The 24553-nt window shown below is 42.2% G+C and overlaps 1 protein-coding gene across 1 annotated transcript in view; it reads left to right on the top strand.

The window, feature by feature from the left end:
* The first annotated feature begins 18 nt into the window (after positions 1-18).
* LOC122664431 (NAD-dependent malic enzyme 62 kDa isoform, mitochondrial-like) overlaps positions 19-24553 on the top strand; it is a 56227-nt gene continuing 31692 nt past the window's right edge. The window contains exons 1-8 of the mRNA XM_043860242.1: positions 19-265; positions 449-545; positions 6593-6711; positions 6891-7058; positions 13523-13651; positions 15009-15069; positions 16460-16563; positions 16655-16738. Of these exons, the coding sequence (XP_043716177.1) occupies positions 83-265; positions 449-545; positions 6593-6711; positions 6891-7058; positions 13523-13651; positions 15009-15069; positions 16460-16563; positions 16655-16738 (945 nt within the window). The 5' untranslated portion in view covers positions 19-82. The remainder of the gene's footprint in view (positions 266-448; positions 546-6592; positions 6712-6890; positions 7059-13522; positions 13652-15008; positions 15070-16459; positions 16564-16654; positions 16739-24553) is intronic.

Here is a 24553-nt window from a genome sequence, read left to right as displayed (position 1 = left end):
GTTTCTGAGTTTTTAGTCTCAGACAGGTCTCCTCTACGCAACAGTTGCAGAAGCCAGAACCGTAGAACTGATCGTTTCAAAAATGTCGAATTTCTCCTCTCAGCTCCGACTATCTTCTTCATCAATCATCAAACGCCTTAAACAGCGAATGGCAACGACGACGGTGATATTCGACAGAAGATCCTTCACTACAACTGAAGGCTCTCGCCCTACTATTGTTCACAAACGCAGCCTCGATATCCTTCACGATCCATGGTTCAATAAGGTGAGTCTTCTATTGGTGACCGGAATCTCAGCTTTAAAATGTAGGATTTCAGAATGCTTGTTGCGTTGCCTAAGATTTCAAATTCGATACTTTTATGCTTTAAGTTCATTGATTACTGGTATTGTTTGGGATGATCAAGTGAAGCACATTTGGAAATAATTGTGACTTACTTACGTAAACCAGGGAACAGCTTTCTCCATGACAGAGCGAGATCGTATTGATCTTCGTGGTCTACTCCCTCCAAATGTTGTGTCCGCCCAACAACAAATTGATCGGTTCAGTAAGTTCCTAATCCCCTTTTCTGGCGTGAAGATCAGTTTCTGACCTTCAATTTGAATTGATTTAGTTATGTTTATATAATTCCTTGGTTAGTTTCGATAGGAAGGAAATATTCCCGGGTATTAATCATAGTGTCGATCAACGATCTTCAGCCAGTTTTTAAGCTTTTCTAAAAGGTCACTGCTTCGTTGTGAATGAAAATGATTACATTTCCAGCCATTTGACATATGAAAGAGTGATGCTTGATAAACTACGTCACAGCTATGTATGAAGTGTTCATGTCAAGTTTCTCCCCCCTCCCCTCAATGGCAACTAAAAGATTTGTTCTATTTTTATATTTAGGTCAATGCTTGTAATGTAGAGGCTGACACAGACAGGCAGCAATTTTTCCTATGAGTGTGAAAACTGCTTCCTTTACCCCTTAAGTTGGATGATTAACTAGTTTTCAGCAAGTGAAGCCATTTTTTACTTGAATAAAATTGTTATCGTTTCTTGATACATTTGGACATACGACATTTGAGAATCTACAACTTCTTAAGGTGGGATTCTACTTTGAAATAAGGATGATTAGGCTAGAAAGCTCAAGATGGCCAGTGTGATAGTTGGTCTGATAAAGTCAATAAGAGATTTAAAATGCACTGAAAGCATATATTATAGTGATGGTATGGTGCCATGGTGCCATGAGGCTCTGAGTTAATGTGGGTGCCAGCACAAACTGTTACCGAGCCAATTTTGCACTAAAGGGATAGTAGTTTGGATTTGTAGAGGTAATAATCACAAAGAAAGGGAGGCAAGGATATCCTAATAATAAAAATGATGCTCTCTTTAATGACGGTTTACTCAATTTTGCACTGCCTTGGGCGTAGAGGAAGTAATTTTGATTTGTGGATTTGCTAATCAGAGAGAAAGGGAGACAAGGATATCCTAATAGTAAACATAAGCCAACGAAGCTGGTATTGAGGATCTCAGATGGTCACTTGGCACAATCCCCGAGTGGGACCTGATCACATTGCTTGCAAACTTGATAGATTCCTCACCAACGAAGCTTGGCTCTCCTCTTTTCCCCATTCCCATGCCTCTTTCCTTCTCTAAGGTCTGTCTGACCACTGTCCCTGCCACTTCATTATTCAGCCCTATTCCTCTTTTGGTCCCAAACCTTTCAAATTCTTTGACATGTGGACCTCCCATCCCCTCTACCTTCCCACCATCATGAAAGCTTGGCGCATCCTTGTCTCCTCCCCCTCCTTCCCTCTCATAGCCTTGGCTAGGAAACTCCGCCACACCAAGTTCGCCCTTAGAAGTTGAAATCTATCCACTTTTGGCAACATCCCTTCCCACCTTTCTTCCTGTCGGTCTGACCCTTCCCTGTTCCAATCCAGGCTTCAGTCGGACTCCCTCAACCTTGATCTTGCCATTGAGGAGAAAAGGCTCTCAGAAGAACTCTCCTCTCTCTCCTCCCTCGAGGAAAGTTTCTTGCGCCAAAAATACCGCATTAAGTGGTTGGATCTCGGAGACTCCAATTCCGCTTACTTCCATCGTGCTGTAAGAGCTAGGCAAAACTCCAACTCCATCACCTTACTGCATGCTCTTGATGGGACTCCTCTCTCCTCTGTCCCTGATAGTAAGTCGGAAACCATCTCCTTTTTCTCTTCTCTCTTCAATCCCCCCTCCCCCCTCCCCCCTCCCCTCTGGCCTTATGGATAAGTGTATCCCTCCTCTCTTAGCAGATTCCCTCCTTGCCATCCCCTCTGATGAGGAAATCTCTAAGGCTATTTTCTCCTACAAATCCAACAAAGCCCTTGGCCTTGACGATTTCAGCATGGGTTTCTTTCTTAGCTGCTGGGATTCAATCAAAGGTGACCTTTTCAAAGCCATTCGCAGCTTCTTCTTCAAGCCCAACTAGCTTGCTCAGGTGAATCAGACTTTCATCTGCCTCATCCCTAAAAAAGATGGAGCGACCTCTCTGTCTGATTTCAGACCTATATCCCTCTGCAATCTTCTCTACAAGTTCATTGCCAAGATCCTCGCCAATAGAATCCAGGCGGTCATTCCATCCCTGGTCAGCCCCAACCATTTGGCCTTTATCTCTGGCAGAAGCATAGCGGACAACATTATTCTCTCCTCTAAGATTGTGCAGGGGTTTTGATCGCAAATCTCACTCTCCTGCTGCCCTTATGAAAATCAACCATCACAAAGCTTTCAACTCCCTCCGTTGGGACTTCATTTGTGATGTGCTTTCCTAAATGGGCTTCCCCCCCGCTTTTGTTCGTTGGACTTATGCCTATATCTGTTCCCCCTCCTCTGTTCTTGTCAATGGCTCCCCTGCCGACTTTTTTCATTCTAAAGCCGGCATCCGCCAAGGCTGCCCTCTCTCCTCTTTTCTTTTCTCCCTGGCTTTGGAGGTCCTCTCTAAGAGCCTCCAATCCAAAACTGACCTTCATCTCATTCCCCCTATTCCCAAATGCAAGCACATCAATCTCACCCATCTGGCCTTTGTAGATGACCTGATGATTTTCTCAAAGGCCTCCCCCTCCTCTATCTCTGCCATCATGGATTCCTTCCACCTCTTTGAATCTCTCTCGGGCCTCCGTATCAATCTCCTCAAATCCAAAATCTTTCTCTTTGGCATTCCTGACTCTGACAAAAAGTCCCTCCTGCGTCTGACTGGCTTCTCTATTGGTTCTCTCCCTGTTAAATATCTTGGTCTCCCCTTAATTCCTGCCAGGCTGTCTAGCCATCACTGCACTCCCATGCTTGATAATATCCGTAAGCGTCTTCAGCTTTGGAAAGGTAAACTCCTATCCTATGCTGGCAAACTTGAGAGCATTCGATCGGTCCTTCAAGTTTCCGACATCTATTGGAGTGGTATCTTCAGCATCCCTAATGCTACCATCAAGGCTATGGAACACACCTTCTGCGCTTTCCTCTGGAAAGGGACTGACACCTCTAAATTCCTCCACCCTACCAGTTGGAAGTCCATCTGTCTCTCTAAATCTGAGGGAGGTCTTGGCATTCGTCGACTCCAATACTGCGGGCATTCTCAAGCTTATTTGGAAAATCTCCTCCCGCCAGGACTCCATCTGGGTCAAATGGGTTTACTCCCACCTCCTCAAGGCTGACTCCATCTGGTCAGTCTCTATCCCATCTGACTCCTCTTGGATATGGCGTAAGATTCTCTTACTCCGTCCTCTCGCCCTCCGTGGTATCTCAACCTCCATTGCTAATGGCTCTGCCACCTCCCTCTGGCTTGACCCTTGGCACCCTTTAGGGGTCCTCTTCAATACCTTCGGTCTCAGATTGATCTATTCGTCTGGTTTCCCAAAAGCCTCCCCTCTCTCCTCCCTTATTGCTCTAGGCTCTTGGACCCCTCCCCCTTCTCTCAATCCCGCCATCCTCTCCCAAATCTGGTCATCCCTCCCTCCCCCCCTCATGCGGATAAGGTTATATGGCTCCCTTCCCCCAACGGCCTCTTTACCTTCAGCTTAGCCTGGAATTTTGTTCGAGACCCAAGCCCCTTTGTCTCCTGGCACAAGTTAATTTGGTTCAAAGGTCATATCCCTCATCATAGCTTCACTGTCTGGAGAACCCTTAGATCTTGCCTGCCCACCCAAGCTTTCCTCATACATTGCAATATCCCTGTCTCCCCTTCTTATACCCTTTATTGGAATGGCCATGAAGACATCCCCCACCTCTTCTTTGCTTGCCCTTTTACCTCCCCCATCTAGAAAAAAGCCCTTTCCTCGATCTGGCCTCGTAGCAGGAGGCTCCTTGTCTTTGAGCGAGAATGACTATGGCTGGACATGACTTTCTCTAGGACCTCTATCTGTGACACTATTGGGAAGCTTGTGTTTGGCGCCGCTATTAATTATATCTGGATGGAAAGGAACCTCAGGAGATGGACTTCCAACTCTCGATCTTTTGATCTGATTTGGAAAGCCATCTCCTTTGATGTGTCCTCCAAGCTCAATTGCATTCGTCATAGGCATTTTTTGGATATCCCAAGGAACAGGCATATTGTTGTATCCTGGGGTCTTGATTTGTCTCTTTTGCAGTCTCCCTCCTCTGCGTAGGTCGGGTTGATTGCTCTTCCCCTCCTCTCTCCTTTCCCCCTTTCTTTTGTTTTCCTTTGTATATTCCCCCCTCCTTTTCTCCCTGCCTCCTCCTGGGGTTCGGTAATATATTTATTTATCAAAAAAAAAATCATAAAAAATCAACATAGAACTAGAAGACAACAGAACTGAAGAAGCAAGCCATTGGAATTTTGAAACAATCAAAACATACAGTTGGTTTATACTGTTCTTGGAATTGGTCATTGTCATGGTATACCCAATCTCACAGTTGGTTTATGTTGTTCTTTGAAATATGATCTTATCTATAAGTAATTAAACTGCTCTTGATTTAGAGAAGTGTTCTTGTTCTCCAAAAAGTTTGACTAGTCAAGTGATTTTATTTTTATATGAGACTTTTTGTATTAGGTAGAGCACAAAACCAGCTTTCCAACAAATCCAAGATTGCTTAATCTGATTTATATTGAAGGAGTTATGTTCCGGTCAAACCTTATTTGGTGTGCGCTAATGCTGTCAAAATTGCTCTGAATGAAAATATTTTTTTTTAAGATAAAAACAAATGAATATTTTACCGCTCTTTTGGTTTTTAGCAATATTTTACAATATTAAGATTTATGGAATTTTTAGATTTGAGAAAAACCCAGTTTTTGTTCTTGAACTGGGGGGGTTGACTTTTTATCCTTTTGGAATTTGATGTTTTAAGTATTTTTGTTGGATTCAAATAGGGGGTATTTTCTTATTTATGAATAACATCTTAAGTTAATGAAATCATTTACTCAAATGATATTTGGCATAAATAAGGGTTACGGAGTTTGAAACCACTAAGGCGACAACCGCCTAGACCCCAAGAAATCCACCTTGATGCCTAGGTGACACCTTGACAACTATGCATTTAGCCTCTCTGATAGGATAATAAAGTTCCACCTGGCCCTGCTTATCCCCTGAGGTTTCTGCAGCTAAACCATCAATGCCTTGAGACCCCATACAGTGCTGGTCGTGTTAGCAAAGCCATTTGACAAATAAAGAGGTTGTTATGTGGCTATGGGCTTCTGATGTTGTATTGTTGGTTATGGTAAGACAGGTGTCTAGGGATTGCAGATGGGTATACAGGTGGTGCTGTCATGGCATGTCTTTGTGTGCCTATCAAGGTGCCAACTATGTGTGCTTGCTGGTAATCAGCATGCAGTAGATGATCCAGATGTTTCACGTTTCTCTACTGTTTGTTGGCCTTTGTAGTTTCCGATTTTGGAGGAGGTTAGCATGCTAAATCAGGTAGTTGCATGGTGTGATGTGCATGCAAGGTATTACAGACATTGAAATTGTTTTGGTATTGGAATCAGCACTTTCTGTGGACTATTTTGGTTTATAAAGTATCGAAGCTGTTCATAACAGATGCGTTTTGGAAAACGAAGTGTCTTGCATGGGCATGGGCTAATTAGGTTGTCACTATAATGGTCTGGTAGCCATGCCTGGGATTAGGTGAGGTTCTGGTGCAAATTCATGGTATTAGAACACTCTTAAGGATCTTGCCAGCTGCACTATTGTTGGATCTAATTTTAGGAGTAGAAGATGGCTGTCATAAGGGGATGAACCATCTGAAATATTTGAGGGTCTTGTGGGCGATGTATTGAGGATGCAAGTATGCAACCCCACAGAGGATGCAAAGGAGAATTGTAACTGTGATATGTTTATGCAACTATGTTTTTGTTTTTGTGTGTGTGTGCATGTATGTATGTATATATATATTTGTATTTTTTTCCCATATGCTGTTCAGCTGTCAGGGTAATGTGCTAGAAGTCTTGGTACACAAGATCATTGGTAACACTTGAACCATGGGGTAAGAACTAAGAAGAAGCCTTTGAACCATTTCTGAGAATGTGGATTTGGATTTTGTGATATAGGTCATGTTTCTTTCTTAATAGTATTACATTATCTTGTCTATGCTCCTTAAGAATCGCGTTTTAAACCTATTCATTCACAGTGGTAGACTTGAAAAGGCTTGAAGTGCAAGCAAGAGATGGACCATCTGATCCATATGCTTTGGCCAAGTGGCGGATACTCAACAGGTTGCATGACAGAAATGAAACAATGTACTACAAGGTGAGCTTGTGACTTTCCATTTCTATGGTTGCTTGTATTGCTGATGATAATGAACTTTAACTGTTATCAGAGAGGGTCTCTCTGTTTCATGTTATATATTTGCTTTCAACATTTCAGGTTTGACCATCTTATTTATCTTTATTACATTCTCGAGTTGACAGTGTCCCTTGATTTGACAGGTTTTAATAGACAACATTGAAGAATATGCCCCTATTGTGTATACACCAACTGTTGGTCTTGTTTGCCAGAACTATAGTGGCTTATTTAGAAGACCGAGAGGGATGTATTTCAGTGCAGCAGACCGTGGAGAAATGATGTCAATGGTTTATAATTGGCCAGCGGAACAGGTTAGACAAACCCTTGTATTTTTCTTTTAAATATTTTCATGGCACATGAATACTGGCAGTTAGAACTACTGATGATTTAGCCAGGAAGGTGTAGGCCTATCATGATTTGGAGTCAAGTATTCCAGTGTAATTCCCCATTGTGGTTGAGGGTTTATGAACTGTAATTCTTCATTAAAAAATAGTAAAGAAAAAATAATTGGAAACTAAATAAATCATCTTAAAGAATATCAGAAGAAAAATTTTTTAAACTCCCTTTTGTAAATTGTAATTTGATTCAATAATATATTGGCTACTAAATATTCTTGATTAAAACAGAAACAAACAGAAATGACCCAAGATTCTTGACTAATGTACATGGTAGTGGGGCTGAAGAGAAGGTTTCTTTTTGTTTATAATTGTATGATCACATTTCTTTTTGTGCGTGGTAGGTTCTATTGGATACTTCCACTTTAGAGATTATTAGCTAGTACACATATGTCGTGTTGCATACTCCAGTGGTCAACTAGACCTTTGTTTAGACACTTATGCATTTCTCACAAATAATCTGCTCGCCTTTTCTCTATTTTTTTTTTTTGGTAAATGAATATATTACCGAGCCCCAAGGGGGGGCAGGGAAAGAACCAAAGAAGCAATGAACAAGAGAGGAAGAAAAAGGGGGAGAGAGAGGAAGGAATGAAAAAACAGGGGGAGGGGGGACGATCCTCCAGCCTAAGCAGAGGAGGAGGACCGTAACAGAGCAGTATCAAGGCCCCAAAAAGTCAAAACATGTCTGTTCCTCGGAGTGTTCGGAACGGGCCTCTGACGGATATAGCTGAGTTTGGAGGAGACTTCGAAGGAGATGGCTTTCCAAATCACATCAAAGGATCTAGATTTGGAAGTCCATCTCCTAAGATTCCTCTCCATCCAGATATGGTGAATAGCGGCACTGAAGACTAGCTTCCCTATAATGTCACAAATGGAGTTCCTTGCAAAGCTTTTGAGGAGCCAAAGCCATTCCCAGTCAAAGCACCTGATCCTTCTGCTACGCGGCCAAATGGAAGAAAGGGCCTTTTTCCAAATGGTGGAGGTGAAGGGGCAATCAAAGAAGAGGTGAGGTATGTCTTCACGGCCAATCCAACAAAGGTTGCAAGAAGGGGGCATAGGGATGGTGAGGTGAATAAGGAAGGCTTGGGTAGGCAAGCAAAGTCTGAGGGCTCTCCAAATAGTTAGGCTGTGTCGGGGAATGTGGCCTTTGAACCAGACTAGGTTGGGCCAGGGGATAGAGGGGCTAGAATCTCTGAAGAAGTTCCAAGCTGAAGAGGAAGAGAAAATACCAGAGGGAGAGGGGAGCCAGACGACCTTATCCTAACGGGGGGGGGGGGAGAATTGCAGCAGCGGGGGAAGGGTTGCCCAGATTTGAGAGCAGATGGTTGGGTTGAGGGAGGGGTTGAGAGACCAAGAACCAGAGGAAATGAGGGAGGAGACTGGGGCAACCTTGGGGAGGCCAGAGGAGTATATAGCTCTAGGGCCAAGAAGATTATAGAGAATACCTGAAGGGTGCCAGGGATCGAGCCAAAGAGACGTGGAGTTGCCATCAGCGATGGAGGAGGAGATGGCTCGGAGGGCCAACGGGCGGAGTTGGAGGATCTTGCGCCAGATCCAAGAGGAATTGGTATGGATAGGGACAGTCCAGATGGAGTCAGATTTGAGGAGGTGAGCGTAGACCCAGGACACCCAGATAGAATCCTGACGAGAGCAGATTCTCCAGAGGAGCTTAAGGATACCCGCCGTGTTGCAGTCCCGGATGCGGCGAATGCCAAGACCACCCTCAGATTTGGGGAGGCAGATAGACTTCCAGCTAACAGGGTGGAGAAATCTAGGAGTGTCACTACCCTTCCAAAGGAAAGCGCAGAAGATACGCTCAATCGCCTTGATGGTGGAATTAGGAATGTGGAAGATGCCGGTCCAGTAGATGTAGGTAGCTTGGAGGACCGAACGGATATATTCGAGTCTGCCAGTGTAAGAAAGAAGCTTGCCTTTCCATAGTTGGAGACGCTTGCGAATGTTGTCAAGCATAGGAGTACAATGGTGACTCGAGAGTCTGGCTGATATCAAGGGAAGCCCGAGGTAGATGACTCGAAGATTGCCAATGGAGAAGCCTGTTAAGAGGCGGAGGGATTCTCGAGAAGAGTCTGAGATACCAGAGAGAAAGATTTTGGATTTGAGGAGATTGACACGGAGGCCAGAGAGGGACTAAAAAAGGAGAAGCGAGTCCATAATAGCTGAGGTGGAGGAATGATCAGCCTTAGAGAAAATCATCAGGTCATCCGCAAAGGCCAGATGGAAGAGATTGTTGTGCTTGCAATTAGGGAGAGGGGAGATGAGATGGAGATCGGTTTTGGTTTGGAGGCTTCTGGAGAGGACTTCCAGGGCAAGGGAGAAGAGGAAGGGGGAGAGGGGGCAACCTGGGCGAATACCGACTTTGGATCGGAAAAAGCCAGCGGGAGAGCCATTAACCAGAACAGAGAAGGAAGGGGTGGAAATGCAGGCGTAGATCCAACGAATGAAGACAGGAGGGAAGCCCATGAGAGAGAGGGCATCACAAATAAAGTCCCATCGGATTTTTGATAGCTCGCTTGGTGGATCTGCCTTTTCTGCTGTGATAACCAACAACTTACTTCATGACCTACATAGTTGAATAATCTGGAATTTGAAATGATATATGATGTAGATCACAAGTCCATATGTACCCGCAGGAACAAGCCCCAAAACCAGCCCAGTAAGGTTGTGGGATTCAACTGTTGTGAAAGGCAGCTTGGTCTGATGATGTGGCAAGTTTTTGTTGGTTCGATGGAGCATCACCTAAGGCAGCCCCAGCCCAAAGAGAAGCATGAAGAAGATAAGAGACCAAGACAGAAATTTAATTTAAAAAAAAAAGTTATTGTTCACATGAACAGTGATTTGGGGGCTGATATGGACAGCTGGTGTGAAGATTAGCTGCTAGATGTTGGTGGAGGATTCTATTAGAAACTGCTATTAACTTAGTTTCTAGTTATTAAGTCTAGGTATCTAGTAGTTTCTAATTTTGTAGTTACTATATTACTAGTTCCTAATTTTGTTCCTTGCATGTTGGCTGAACTATAAAGCGTACTTTCTATTTTCATTAGGTTTCTATGTTTACAAGTTACTATTTCTTAAGTTTCTAATTTTGTAAGCTGATCTATTCCATTAAATAGGCAGCCATTCTTGTAATAGAAACAGAATTGAATAATAGAATTTTGAGGCCATGTTTGTCATCAGTTATGAGAGAACATTCCCTGTTCAACAACTGGGATAACTGTGGGTGAGAGTGTTAGAGTTATTAGACTAAATGTATAAGGGTAGTTCTATCATTGTCTTATCATTAGAATTGGACAGCGGGAGGTTGTTGTAGTGATCATATTCCTCCCACAGGCTGATTACGGTGTTGTAGTAGTCAGATATACTCCTATCACCCTGTTTCATAGGGATGATCTTTTGGAGGATTTGATAGACTTTTGTTGCATCACCAACTCTATCAAAAACCTTGGAGACACTATCCCAGATATCTTTTGCAGTCTCCTTACTTATAAACCTCCTACCTATCTCAGGTTTCATGGAGAAAATCAGTTAAGTCATAACAGTGGAGTTCTCAGTCTCCCACTTGAGATAGCCTGGATCAGTTGTAGCAGGAGCCTGGATAGACCTAGTAATGTATCCCAACTTTTCCCTACTGCGTAGGGACAACTTCACAGAACGGGACCAATCCAAGTAGTTGGTATTATCCAATTTCACAACAGAGATTTGGGTGTTGGGGTTATCAAAGGAAGTCATGGTTGGGAAACCACTACTTAGGCTGCCAGCTGTAGTAGGTCCACTGACCTCAGAATCTTGTCCAGGCACAGTAGACATATTGGGCATCCACTTCAACAATCAATAGTGTACTGCTCAAATGGGGAGTACCCTCAACCCAAACAAAGTAGGCAAACCAGCAAACAAGTAGCTCCAAACAGCCAAATCAACCAAACAGAGAACCAATACCAAAAAACAGCAAGTGTATAGGGAGTAAAGGCTTATATAACATCAACCAAACTGCTCTAACACCCAATAGCCTTCAGTCCATAGCAACAATAAGTGTAAAAGGAATAAACAACTCCATTTGTATCAACCAACACACATCCAATATACTTAGCTTAAAAAAAGGATCAAACCAGAGACAAAAAACAGAGCTGGTGGTACCTTGAGAGCATCAAAGTTTGTAGCTATGCTCCTCAAACAGATCCTCTTAGCAACCGAGTGGTGGGGGGTTTAAAAGAGTACTCCTAGGTCATCCACAAGCAGCAAACCCCTACCCAAAAGATGGGAAGATGAGGGAGAAATAGGGGAACCACTCTTCAGGTAGCGGAAAAAACTGGGTGGCTGTAAGAGCTTCAATCTTCATCAACAGCCACTAAACTCCATCTATGGTGTGTTGGTTTGAAGAATAAACCACCAAAGAGTGTAGTATGTGTATACTTCACATAGTACAGCCTCTAATGGAACCCTTTGTCCTCTTAGGGTTCCAAAGAGAGGTGAAGAACAAGACAGCCAAGCTTAGTCGACTCTCAAACCAGATTGCCTTGCCCTGATACCAAGTTGGAACTTAAAGATAGATCGAATCTAGTAAGAGAGAAGAGATTTACAGCAAGAAGAAGAAGGAGGAGAGAAGAGAAGAGGATAGGAGAATCGATTGTGTGTTGAGTAATCCTCAACACACCTATTTACTTGATTAAGTACTTCTAAGAATTACATGGACCTCCCTAGGGAGGTAAATAGAAATAAAGAAGAAATAACAAAACATACAACTTAGCCATGTCTAATGATAAGACAATGACAGAACTACCCTTATACATTTAGTCTAATAACTCTAACAGAGAGACCCAGGGCTGAGATAGCTCGTCCCCTATGCCCTTTATCTTCTTCTCCTTTCTTCTTATCCTGTATGTTCTCCATTCATATGTAATAGAAAAAATAGCAATAAAAAAAAAAGAGTTTTAGTTATTTAATTTGTTCCTTGTCGTGTTGATCCTGGCTGCAATCGATCTCCCACTGCTTTCCCTGGTTCGAGGTCGACTTTTGCATTAATATGTTTTCAATAACCTATCTTATATCAAACATAAACAATTGTCCGAATATGTATAATAGCATCTCTGTGTCAAGAGACCTAGAAAACTCTCGTAGGCCTACCATAGGACATCTCGACCCTATGGCTGTAGTTCCTGAGATTTAGATTATAAAAACACACACCCAAAAAGGTAGTTTTCATTTGGAACCTTGGAATATCTCTCAAAACCCATCACAACAGTCCTGTAGGTGGAAGATTTGAAACTTGAGAAATACCAAGTGATGCCTTCAAATCCACCCAAATGTTGAAGTGGATGCTCCATAGTTGATCACCAAGTCTTGATGTAGTAGCAAAATGAAGGGCTTTGTCAAAAAATTGAGGTTTTCTACTAGTTTAGTTCTTAGGAGAAAGGTGGCGAAGTCTCTAAATTTTGCCGAAATGAGTAGAAATTTCATCGAAATCTTGCCAAAATAAGTTGAAATTTTGCCAAAATGAGTTGAAATGACCGAAATTTTGGTCGAAATATGGTACGCCCGTAGACTCGACCCTTATTTCCTTTCAAGGCTTCTCAAAATCAAAATAGTGTACTAAATTTCGGCATTTTGACCAAACTTTCGGTCGAAATATGGTATGCCTATAGAGCCGGCCCTTATATCATTTCAAGGCTTCTCGAAACCATAGTTGTCAAGATGTCGCGCGCCTTGTTGAAGCTTTGCTTCCCCTAATTCCGAAACACAACAATAGACTTGCAATCTTCCAAGATGACCACGTGGACGCGCCCGAAACACGGCTTTTTCCGCTGAACTTCTTGCTTACAGCACCTTGCCTTACGGAAGAAAGTTAAATTCCCCTGATACAATCAATATATTTCCCTTTCATTTCAGTAGGCTTCGCCCGTTGCTAAAGGTGCGCTTCGAAACCACAGTTGTCAAGATGTTGCCTAGGCGGTGCCTTGGTTTTTCCCCCCTTGGCCATCTTGACAACTATGCTTAAAACCAAAATATTTCTCGAACATGGGTCTCTAAAATTGGTGTTAATTAGGTTCAACTTGAATGTGGCAATCTCATTTGTGGAAGTCCAAAATGATAAGTTATATGATAATTGAAATGGATTACATATGTAGGATCTAACTTTATCTGTTATCTATGTCATCTTATAATTTTTGTCTCTGTCCTGCAATCAAAGTCCCTTTTATGAATTTCCAGTGTATCCAATGGGTTTCGTGACAACTGGTGCATTTTCTGCTTTACATTATGACTTTTTAGTTGTGGATCTTTTGTATCTTAAGGGAAAAGAATTGGTTACTCTAGAACTAAATGCAGTTTTTCAATTTAAGCTATTGATAATAGTACCTTTATTGTAGGTTGATATGATTGTGGTAACAGATGGAGGGAGAATATTGGGTCTTGGAGATCTTGGTGTTCAGGGGATCGGAATTGCAATTGGGAAGCTGGATTTATATGTTGCTGCTGCCGGGATAAATCCCCAGAGGGTAAAGTTTGCTTTTTAAATCAAATATTCTCCTCCAAGTTCTCTCTCTCTTTCTATATATATATATATATATATATATATATATATATATATATGTATGTATATGTATATTTTGTATGTGTGGGATTCCAGGTTAACTCATGAGTTTTTAATTTCTAAACTAAGCAGATGAACACCCTCCCACATCCTGATTCCCATGGCGGTTATTAAATTGAAGAATGACAAATAGGCATCCAGTAGCTACATTTATTATTTGCAACCCTTGTGGATCCAATGTTTTGCATGTACACCAGTTTGGCACTTTCCATTCTCCTCTTTCACATTTCCAGTCCAAAATCCTCTGATATCTTTGATCACTACCATTGAATAGAGTTCAAGGAATATAATGATGTTTCCCTCCCTTGTGAGGAATAATATAGTGCAAATCACTTTGGAGTGGGCTTATGCTTAGATTTGTGTACTACAAGAGAATTTCTAAGTGTTTTTTAGCCTCTTAAGATTTAGAGATTGGTTAATGCTGGATTCTTACATCCCTTATTGGATTGGAATACCATTGTCCATAACCAGTTATCTCGTCTTTCATTCTGTCTATGGGAACTGTAGACCAATAAACAATGGTTGTCCTCTAGTCCAGTTCAGTAGGCTACTATTGCTCATAAAAAGAGTGTCCCACAGTCCCAGTGCACGAGGCTCTCGCTACTACAGGGTCTGGGACGGGGAAAAAGCACGCAGCCTTACCCCATGCTTCGCAGGAGAAGCTGTTTCCAAGTTTCAGACCCGCAACCAACAGGTTGCAATAGCGCAACTTAACCGTTGAGCCAAGGCTTGCCCAGTGCTACTATTGCTGCATACATGCATAAATATCCATGGAGGATGCCAGAATATCGTATAATTGCCTGAATTCAACTTGATTTTCAACTTCTGGCACTCTGTTGTTTAATCTCTTGAAAACTTCTCATAGAGTAGTTCCACTGGCATGCTTTGTTATTGAAATCGTTGTAAATTAAGGATTAGTAATTCTTTTTAGAAATCGAATGGATTTGGTCTTACACATACGTGAGGAAGGTAATCAAAAAAGAAAAAAGAACTCATCTTCTTTCTTTTATCACTTAGGAACCGTGCGAGATGAAAGTCTCATGCACACGGTTTTGAATGACAGAAAGAAGTGAGGAATCCTCTTTTCATGGTGTTCCTATATTGCCTGTTTCTGTAAAATTCTTGGTTTGCTTAAGGATCGGAAAATGACTCATCAATGCTTTCAAATTATACTGAGGTTTCCTGTCCCTGAATCCTGATTACTTTTTTCCACTGAGTTTCTATTCCAGGGAAGTTCTTATCTTTCCGTTTTCTTCCAACAGGTGCTTCCTGTGATGATTGATGTTGGAACTAACAATGAGAAGCTCCTCAAAGATCCCCTTTGTAAGAATCTACGTTATCTTACAGTTGAAAGAATACAGATTCCATGTATAGATAGTGTTCATATTATTATTAAATCAAATAAATCCCTCGGGGGTATCAATTATTTCTGCATGGGGCTATGTAAAATATGTAATGCTCATGCTTGGTAAACAACCTATGTGGAATATAGTTATAAACTTCTACTTTTTCTTCAATATTTGGAGAAAGAAATTGGAGCTGAAGTGTTGTAGAAGCTACTAATTCAAGGTTCTCAGTAGTGTATAAATCACAAATGGTATCTGTTTAATGTTCAAAAAAGGTTTTCCTGGCCAATCCCTTGTTTTGTCTCTTCCAGTATTAGTTTCTTTTGCTCTAAACAGATTCTTATTACAGGGTTTTGCTTGGAAGGAGACAATGTATAAACTTTTGAACCATTTTCTTTACACTCGTTTTGTTCTTTATTGTTTCCTTCTCTTTGAGAAATAAGTTAGGTATTTAATTACTTGATAAATGATTTAGCAACTCCAGCAAATAGAGTTCTTATATTTCACCGTTTTAGTCAGAAAATCTTTCCCCTTCCTAAAGAATATGTGAGAAAACCATCCCCAAGCTAAACCTCTAAGAATATCAATTAGAGAGTCTTGAGGACTGTAGAATTTCTGTACAATTTTCTATATGAGCCTTCAGGGCACCTACCATCTTCAAAGTGCCTGGGAGGTTTTCCTTTAGGACTTTACTCTGTTTTGTTTGCTTTTCTTTTACTTTTTTTTTTGTTTCTTTATAAATAGGGCGAGAGTACTGCGTTAAAGTAGCATTTACTTGCTTTCCCTGAAGAATTGCATAAGAAAGTTGTACACAAAATTTTGGAATGGGCATTTGGTTGCTTTCCCTAGGTAAGGAAAATCCATACTTATGACAATCTTAGGAAGGTGCCTCCCATAAAATTTGTCTGACAATAGAGGTGGGAATTTTTTTGAAGGAAATTCTTCCTCAATTTTTGCCCTGTTTTCCGACAATCCAACTACAATCAAACAACATTGCGAGGGAAACTCCTTCCTCATTTTTGCAGTTCCTACCTACATTCATGGAGATCCAACCAAATACAGCCTAAGAAGAACAACGAAGGGAATAGTGCTTATTACCAAAAATACATGTCAATGAGCTGTAGACCTTCTATATGAAAATGAAATGTACCGGAGCTCAGTCAAATTTCGACTGAAATCCGAACTATTTCGTTTTCGACTTGAGTTGAAACTTAGGTCGAAATCGAAAAGTCGAACTATGTGTGGGCATGTAACCACTTTATATGGACTTTTTTTTGGTTATGTCCAGACTATTTAAAGTGATTGAGTATGCATAACATTCTGGTCTTCTGCCTCTTTTAACTTTTCGAGATGTTGATTGTATATAGACCTAGGGCTGCAAGAACACCGCCTTGATGGTGAGGAGTACCTTTCAGTTATTGATGAGTTTATGGAAGCTGTTTTTACTCGTTGGCCCCATGTGATTGTACAGGTACTTTGCTATACTTATGTACTGTCAAATACAATACTTTATGTATGATCATCTGCAATGTTAGATAGTAACTTGATTTCATTTTTCATAGTTTGAGGATTTTCAGAGTAAGTGGGCCTTCAAGTTATTGCAGCGCTATAGAAATACCTACCGTATGTTTAATGATGATGTTCAGGTAAACAACTTTGTGCATCACTTGTTTTCTGAAAGATAGTATTGTTGTTGGGTCCACAATGTGCAGGATTCCCTTCCTCATCCTGCATCATCTGGCTTTGGTTCTGGTTCAATCTATTGTAGTTGGAAGTTGGAACCAACAACCAGTGTGTTTCTTATCATTCTCAAGTACATTCAGGCTGTAAGGGAATCATAAATCTCTGCATTTTATAATGCTTTGTCTTGGAACAGGAGTACAGGAATAAGTCTGAATCTAATATATATCTTCCATTCTATTTGATCTTGTGGTTGATTTGAGCCATTGGAATTGTAGACAAAACGATATTTTCAGAGAACCAATAACTGCATGTTCATTTGGAACATTGTAATAGAAGACAGCTGGAGAAGTTTGCCACACTTACTTCCAATGTGTTCAATCAACTTGTTGTGGTAGGTTTAGTTGAAAAGCAATAAACTTCTGACAGTCAGGATCAAGGAAGGAACTATTGATTGTCTACGAGGGTGGTGGGGATGGGGAGGGAGATGTTTATCCTCATTGAATGGTGAAGGTCTCAGTCGGTTTGTTAGGTCCTTTTAGATCCTCCACGGTCTTCATTATCAATTATTAATGAAAGTTAAAAAAAATAAAAATTGAAAAGAAGTTATTGAAAATTAGAATTTTTAGTTATCTTTGAGGTGAAACCAAATTTTCCTATCGCTTCTGGTTTTGAACAGAAGTAATGATCTTGATATATTAACTTTGAAGCCTTTGGCCTATTAATGCTCGACATAGGGTGTTATGTTATACTGGGTGGAAATATTATTGTTTTTTTTATTTTATACTTGGTTGAAAATAGTGAAACCATGGAATCTGTATACTCTCAAAATGTTTGAGTAATGCCTTCCTTTGTCTTATTCCTAAGAAAGAAGGTGCAGCCTCTATGTCGGACTTCAGGCTCATAGCTTTGTGCAACCTCCTATACAAGTTCATTGCCAAAATCCTAGCCAATCGCCTGTAGTTTGTAGTTGACTCCTTGGTTAGTGCCAATCAATTAGCTTTCATTGTTGGTAGAAGTATTTCTGACAACATCCTTCTTTGTACCGAAATTCTGTGACTTCGATAGAAAATCCCATTCTCTAGCAGCTCTCATGAAAATTGAAATTCACAAAGCCTTTGACTCCCTCAAATGGGACTTTATCTATAATGTCTTGCTCAAGATGTCCTTCCCTCCAGTCTTTGTCCATTGGCTTCATTCCTGTATGTAGAAAACCTAGGACCTGTAACCAATAGCCTTATAGAGGAGAAAAGAGAGAAGAAAGAAGAGGAGAAGAGTAACTGCAAGGGGAGGAGCCGTATGTCTTGTGTTGCTTCCTCCCTCAAGTATCTTATTTATAATAAAACCATTACAATCATAAAAGGAAAAGGAAACTAAACCTAATCTAAAATAGGTAACTAACTTAGACTAGGAAACTGACTCCTAACTCCTAACAATTAAAGACATAAAACAATAAAGGAAACCATAATGGACTCAACCACAATAGGGACACTCCCCCTATCGTGGTACACTTCTCAACACTGTATCTCCTCCCCTTGCTTCTCAGTTCTTGTCAATGGTAGCCCTGTGGGATACTTCTCATCCTCTGTGGGTATTCCTCAAGGCTGTCCCCTCTCCCCCTTCATCTTCTTTGGCCAACATAGACCAGCTTCTCATTTCGCCCATCCCAAAATGTAAGGTCCTTAAGTTATCTCATCTTGCCTTTGTTGATGACCTTATGATTTTCTCTAAAGCTGATCCTTCCTCCATTTTGACCATCATGTTCTCCTTATACCATTTTTAGGGTTTGTCTGATCTCTGCATCAATCTCCACAAATCTAACTTATTCTTAGCTTGGGTTTCTGATGCTGATAAGGCTACCTTCCTTGAGATAACGGGTTTCTCTCTTGGCCGCTTCTCAGTCAAATATTTGGGGCTTCTTTTGATTCCAGCTAGATTGACTGCTCATCATTGCACTCCAATGCTTGATCTGATCAGCAAAAGGCTTCAACTATGGAAAGGTAAACTCCTCTCATATGCAGCGTGGGTTAAGATGATCTGATCAGTTCTCTAATCCTCCTACATTTATTGGTGTGGTATCTTCGGGCTACCTCAATCTACTATCAAGGCAATGGAATCTCTATTGTGTGCATTTCTTTGAAAAGGAGCTGAAACATCTAGATTTCTCCACCTTATTAGTTGGTCTGCTACTTGTCTCCCCAAGGAAGAGGGAGGTCTTGGCTTGAGAAGGATCAAAGAGGCTAAAACTGTGGGCATTCTCAAATTGATCTAGAAAATTGTGTCTAAGAAGGACAATATTTGGGTGGACTGGCTTTATTTGGGTCTTCTTCGAAATGATTCGCTTTGGACGGTTTCCCCTTCCTCTGATGCTTCCTGGGTCTAGCAAAAGATTCTGCATTTCAGGCCTATTGCTCTTGGAGCTATCTCTTCTAAGATTGTTGATGGGGTCTCTACCTCTCTCTAGCTAGATAATTGGCATCCTATGGGAGTTCTTATGGGTGCTAGAGCCATTTACTCCTTAGGTATTTGCAACCAATCTTCAATGTCTTCTATTATTTCCCATGGTGACTTGTCTGCCCCTCTGCCCTCCTCCCCTGCTTATCTGCTATCTAGAATGCCTTGTACCCATCCCTTGGGGTCGAGATATTCGGGTGATATGGTTGTTTGGCTCCCTTCATCTAATGGCCTCTTGAGTTCCCTCTCAATTTGGGACTACTTGAGAGTTTGTGGCTCTCTTGCTCTCTGACATAAGATTGTGTGGTTTAAAGGTCACATCCTCCGCCATAGTTTCTCTGTTTGGGGAGCCCTATCTAATTGTCTTCCCACGCGGTCTTTTCTCCTTCATCTTCAGTTGTTTGTCTCCCTTTCTTGTGCCTTATGTTGGAATGGAGTGGAAGATGTCGACCATCTCTTCCTTCTCTTGCCCTTTTGTCTCCACTGTTTGGAAGAGGATTTTGTGCAATTGTTGGCCATGTAATAGAAGAATTCTCCCTCATGCAAGGGAGTGGATTTATGTTGATACGACTTTTGTCGGGAAAGCTATCTATGATGTTATCGGTAAGCTCGCCTTCAGTGGTAATATATCTCATATTTGGATGGAGCACAATCTTCACTGATGGACCTCCAACTCCCGTTTTTTCGACAAGATTTGGAAAGCCATCTACTTTGATGTTAGCTCTAAGCTCTATATGTTACCCCATCTTAATGTTTCTGACTCCCCAAGGAACATGCTTACTGTTGTTGTTAGAAGTCTTGATGTAAGAGGGAAGGGGAATCGTGATTAGCGCTAATACTAATCACGATTCCCTATGGGGGTATTTTTGTCCTTTTGTATTGTTTGGGTTTTACCTTATTATTTAATGATATCGATGGGGAGTCTAACCTCATGGTTGTGACTCCCAAGAGTTGCAGCAGTTCTTCTTCTTCCTCCTTCCATTCCTTCTCTTTTCTTCTTCTTTTATATTATTACATGGTATCAGAGCAAGATTCTTCGGGCTGCTACATATTCCCTAGCATCTTGTTCTCCTCTTTCTCAAGGTTTCAACCAATTTTTGGTTGACTCATCTCGGTTGGTGGTTTGCAACTTCTTTCGGTTTTCGTTTAAAGGGGTGCAGCACCCTATGCTGTATTTTGGAGGTTTGTAGAGACTAGTTCATGCTTCGGAATTGAGAACTAGGTCTCTCTTTTTCTGGTGGTTGTTTTACGGAATAGAAGGTTATATCGATCAATTTTGTGGATCGATTTTTTGAGTTTCTGGGCAGATTCTGCATCAATTTTCTGGACAATTTTCTGGAGCAGCTATATCGATCAAGTTTCTGGATCAATTTTCTGAGCAGATTCTGAATCGTTTTCTGGGCAGATTCTCTATATCAATTTCTGGGTAAATTCTGGCCATATATTGCGTCTTATTTGGACTGATTATCTGGATCAATGGGTGATAATAAATCTGGTGTTACTCAAATTTCTTCCAACAAGTTGGTAGAAAAGAAGTTGGAAGGAGCCAACAATTTTCAACAATGGAAGAAAATTGTTGGGCTGGTTTTAACTGGTCGTGGTCATGAAAAGCACTTGACTTAAACTAAGGATGATACTGATGCTTCATGGACAGTGGTGGATGCTCGAATTTTAGGACAGATGTTAAATTGTATGGATCATCATATTGTTGACCTGGTGACCCATATCGATACTGTGAAGTAACTGTGGGATTCTTTGAATATTCTGTATTCTGGACAGAACAATCTTTCTCGGATTTATGAGCTTTCTCAGGACTTTTATCGGGTTGATCTGAAGGGTCGTTCTTTGACCCAATATTTTGGAGACTTCAAGAGGATGTATGATGAGCTGAATTCCTTACTTCCTATTACTTCTGACGTACAATGGATGCAAAATCAGCAAGAGCAACTCGCAATCATGGGATTTTTAGGTGGTTTGGGTAAAGAATTTGATGCTGTCCGTTCCCAGATTCTTGGTGGCGATAAAGCGAGACATTTTGTCGTGTTCTACGTGTCTCACGTGAGAATACACATGATACCACACTTGTGGAAACTTCTGCATTGGCATCCTTCACTCCCAACCGTGGGGGCAGTGTTGGGACTGGTAGTGTTGGCCTTGGTCGTGGGGCTGGTAAGGGCCCAATGTCTGGTACTCAGACTACTTCAGAGGCTTCGGGGGTTGTGAGAACTTGCTATCATTCCGGCAAGCGTGGTCACATCCAATGTTTTTGTTGGAAACTTCATGATAAACCAGCTCAGTTTGCCAATTCAGCTAGTAGTGATTCTGTTCTTTACCCAAACCCCCTAAAAATAACGAAAACCCAACTTAGACATTACCGGACAAGAACCCCACACATCTGAATGAACAAAAGAAAGGGGTTGGTCAGGCCGTTTATTGACTCTAGGGGGATAACTTACACGGTGAAGTTTCCCAAATTGACAAGACTCACACTGCAAAATGCCTTCTTACATGGTGATCTCCATGAGGAAGTATATATGGAGCAACCTCCTGGTTTGTTGCTCAGGGGGAGTCTGGTAAGGTGTGTAAGCTGAAGATATTGTTGTATGGGCTGAAGCAGTCGCCTCGGGCGTGGTTTGGCCGATTTACTAATGTTGTGTTGGAGTTTGGGTTGACATGATCTGAAAGTGATCATTTAGTGTTTTTTTGGCTATTTGATGCAATAAGGATATTTTTGATAATGAGAGTTTTGAACAACCTCAATTCTGCTAGCTTCGATGTAACCTCTCTCTTGATGTCCGACCATCCTGGGGTGGTGCTGCCACCATCCGATGATCCTTCTCCCCCTCCCATCTCCTTTGCTACCTCTCTCGCTAACCCTCCGTTGGGCCCTTCTCCCCCTCTGAGAAGTTTTGCCTGGTCTTCCCTCTTTAGACAACCCATTTCTCCCCTGAACGAGGGTCTTCCCTTGCACTTTGTGCCTCCTTCCACCTTCGGCTCCTCTAAAGTAGCCCAATATGATTCTGATCTCCTTGCGCATGAAGAAAAGAAGTGGGGAACTGCCTTGTTTGGGCACTTCTTAGGAAGCCGGCCCCCTTTCCCATTTGTCAAATCCTCTCTTTCTAAACAATGAAAACTGCAGGGAAGTTTAGAAGCTTACCTCTTGGACAACGACATCTTCATCTTCAAGTTTTCAGATGTCGGAGATAAACTTCGTGCTCTAGAATGCGGCCCTTGGATTGTTGGGAGAAAACCAATTACTCAACCGCCTTGATCTTCGCTCCATCCCTCTTTGGATCTCTCTGCTTGGTCTTCCGCTGCAATTTTGGTATGAAGATGGTCTGAGCATTGTGGGATTTGTTCTTAGCAAACCGCTCCTCTGATGGGAGGACAAAGTTATAAGATCGCCTGGCCTTTCCCAGGATTTGTGTTGAAGTTTCTGCTGACTCCCCTCTCCCTTCCTCTATACTGGTTGAAGACGACAAAGGATTTTCCTTTAGTTAGGCTGTCCGGTTCGACTGGCGTCCACCTTATTGCACTACTTGTAAGGTTTTCGGCCACCCCTCTGGAAAATGTTCTATTATCTCTTCTTCTTCTCCCACTTGTCCTCCTGGCCAGACTTCTGATTCCCTTCTCTCCGCCCCTCTGCAACTCACCCCGTCTGTTGTTATCCCTTTGCCTGGCGTTCAAGCCCCTACTCGCACTACCGCCTCTCTCTCTTCCACTAACCCATCCCCCCTTCGTGGTCGCCGCCGTAGCCGGCTGAAAAAGAAAAGCCGCCGGCAGTCCTCTGCTTCCTCTTCTCCTCAAGGGCATGGGTCAGTTACCCTCTCTGATCCGTTGGTCCGCCCTCCTGGGACCACCAGTCACAACTGATTTCTTCCCTTGGGTTCTATTGATGACAGCTCTAGCCTTGCGATGTCTGTCGATCCTGCCATCATCTCTCTCAATGAACCTCCGGTTCTTGGCAGTTCTTAAGACTCTGGTTGCATCCAGTCCTCTTCTAGCGCTGATGCCTCTCTCCTTCTCGATTTTGCTGTAATCCCTTCTCCCGAGGTGATGCCTTATCGCCATCCCTTGCAGCCTCCCTCCTCCTCTTTACCTCCCTCATGCCTAGTAACGACTCCTCAAGTTTGAGTCTCCAACCCTCTTCCATTCCTCGATCGTCGATCCCCCCTCTTTTGCGGCTTTCCTCTACTTCGGTGGGGTCCTCGCCTATTCCTCTCCCTTTATCTGCTTTCCCCTCCCCCGATATTAACCTCAATGGGCCTGGCCCTCCCCCTTTGGCTCTCAACATCACGGGCCTCATTGGGCCTGACCCTGATGGCCTTATTAGGCCAGGCTCCTCTCCCCCTACCTCCTCAGCCCATCAAAACTTGGGCCTTATCCCTCCTCCTGAGCCGTCCCACAAGGTACCCTCCCCTAATGCCCCTCTCTCTGTCCCTGATCCTTCCCAACCTCCTCCCTGGCAAAATCTTCGTTTTTTCCGCCGGTGCAACTCCAGCGTCCCCCCTTACCCCAAAATTCGGCCCTACCTTGCCTATTCCTTGCCCTGCAGTGAGAAGATTATGCCTTTGAGTAGCTCTATCAGCGATCATGCCCTTTGCCGTGGGATTTTGGACCCTGGATAGTGTGCTTTGTTGTGCTTCGCTTTGGTTGGTGATTCCCCCCCTTAGTCCGTTGTTGTTGTGGTTAGTTGGGGCCTTTCCCCTTCTCTTTTGCGGGCCCTAGCTTTTTTTGGTAGGGCCTTGTATTTGGCTCGTGGTTTTTCGTTTGCTTGTCCCCTCCCCCTCTTTTTTCCTTCCTGGGTAATTGAATTATTTATTCATAAAAAAAAGGATATTTTTTTATAGTTTATGTGGATGATATTGTCATCACAGGAGATGATTCTTCTGGTATTGAGAAATTGAAAGCACATTTGGGACAATAGTTTCAGACTAAAGATCTAGGAAGACTGAAATACTTTTTGGGCATTGAGGTTGCTCAATCACGGAAAGGAATTTCGCTCTCATGGTGAAAGTATGTTCTTGAACTGCTTTCAGAGACAGGGTTGTTGGGCGCTAAACCTTTGGATACTCCTATGGATCCAAATTTGAAGCTTATGGTAGATGATGGTAATGTTCTTGAAGATCCTGAGAAGTATCAGAGACTTGTAGGGAAACTTAATTATTTGACTATGACTAGACCTGACATCTCCTTTCCTGTCAGTGAACTAAGTCAGTTTTTGTCTGCTCCTCGGTCATCTCATTGGGATGCAGTTATACGGGTTCTATGATATATCAAGAAGGCTCCTGGATGTGGTCTCTTATATCCTGACCATGGTCATGGGA

This window comes from Telopea speciosissima, chromosome 6, assembly GCF_018873765.1.
Source record: "Telopea speciosissima isolate NSW1024214 ecotype Mountain lineage chromosome 6, Tspe_v1, whole genome shotgun sequence".
NCBI lineage: Eukaryota > Viridiplantae > Streptophyta > Magnoliopsida > Proteales > Proteaceae > Telopea > Telopea speciosissima.
The sequence above is the reverse complement of the archived record's forward strand: the minus strand, read 5'-3'. Positions and strand labels throughout refer to the sequence as shown.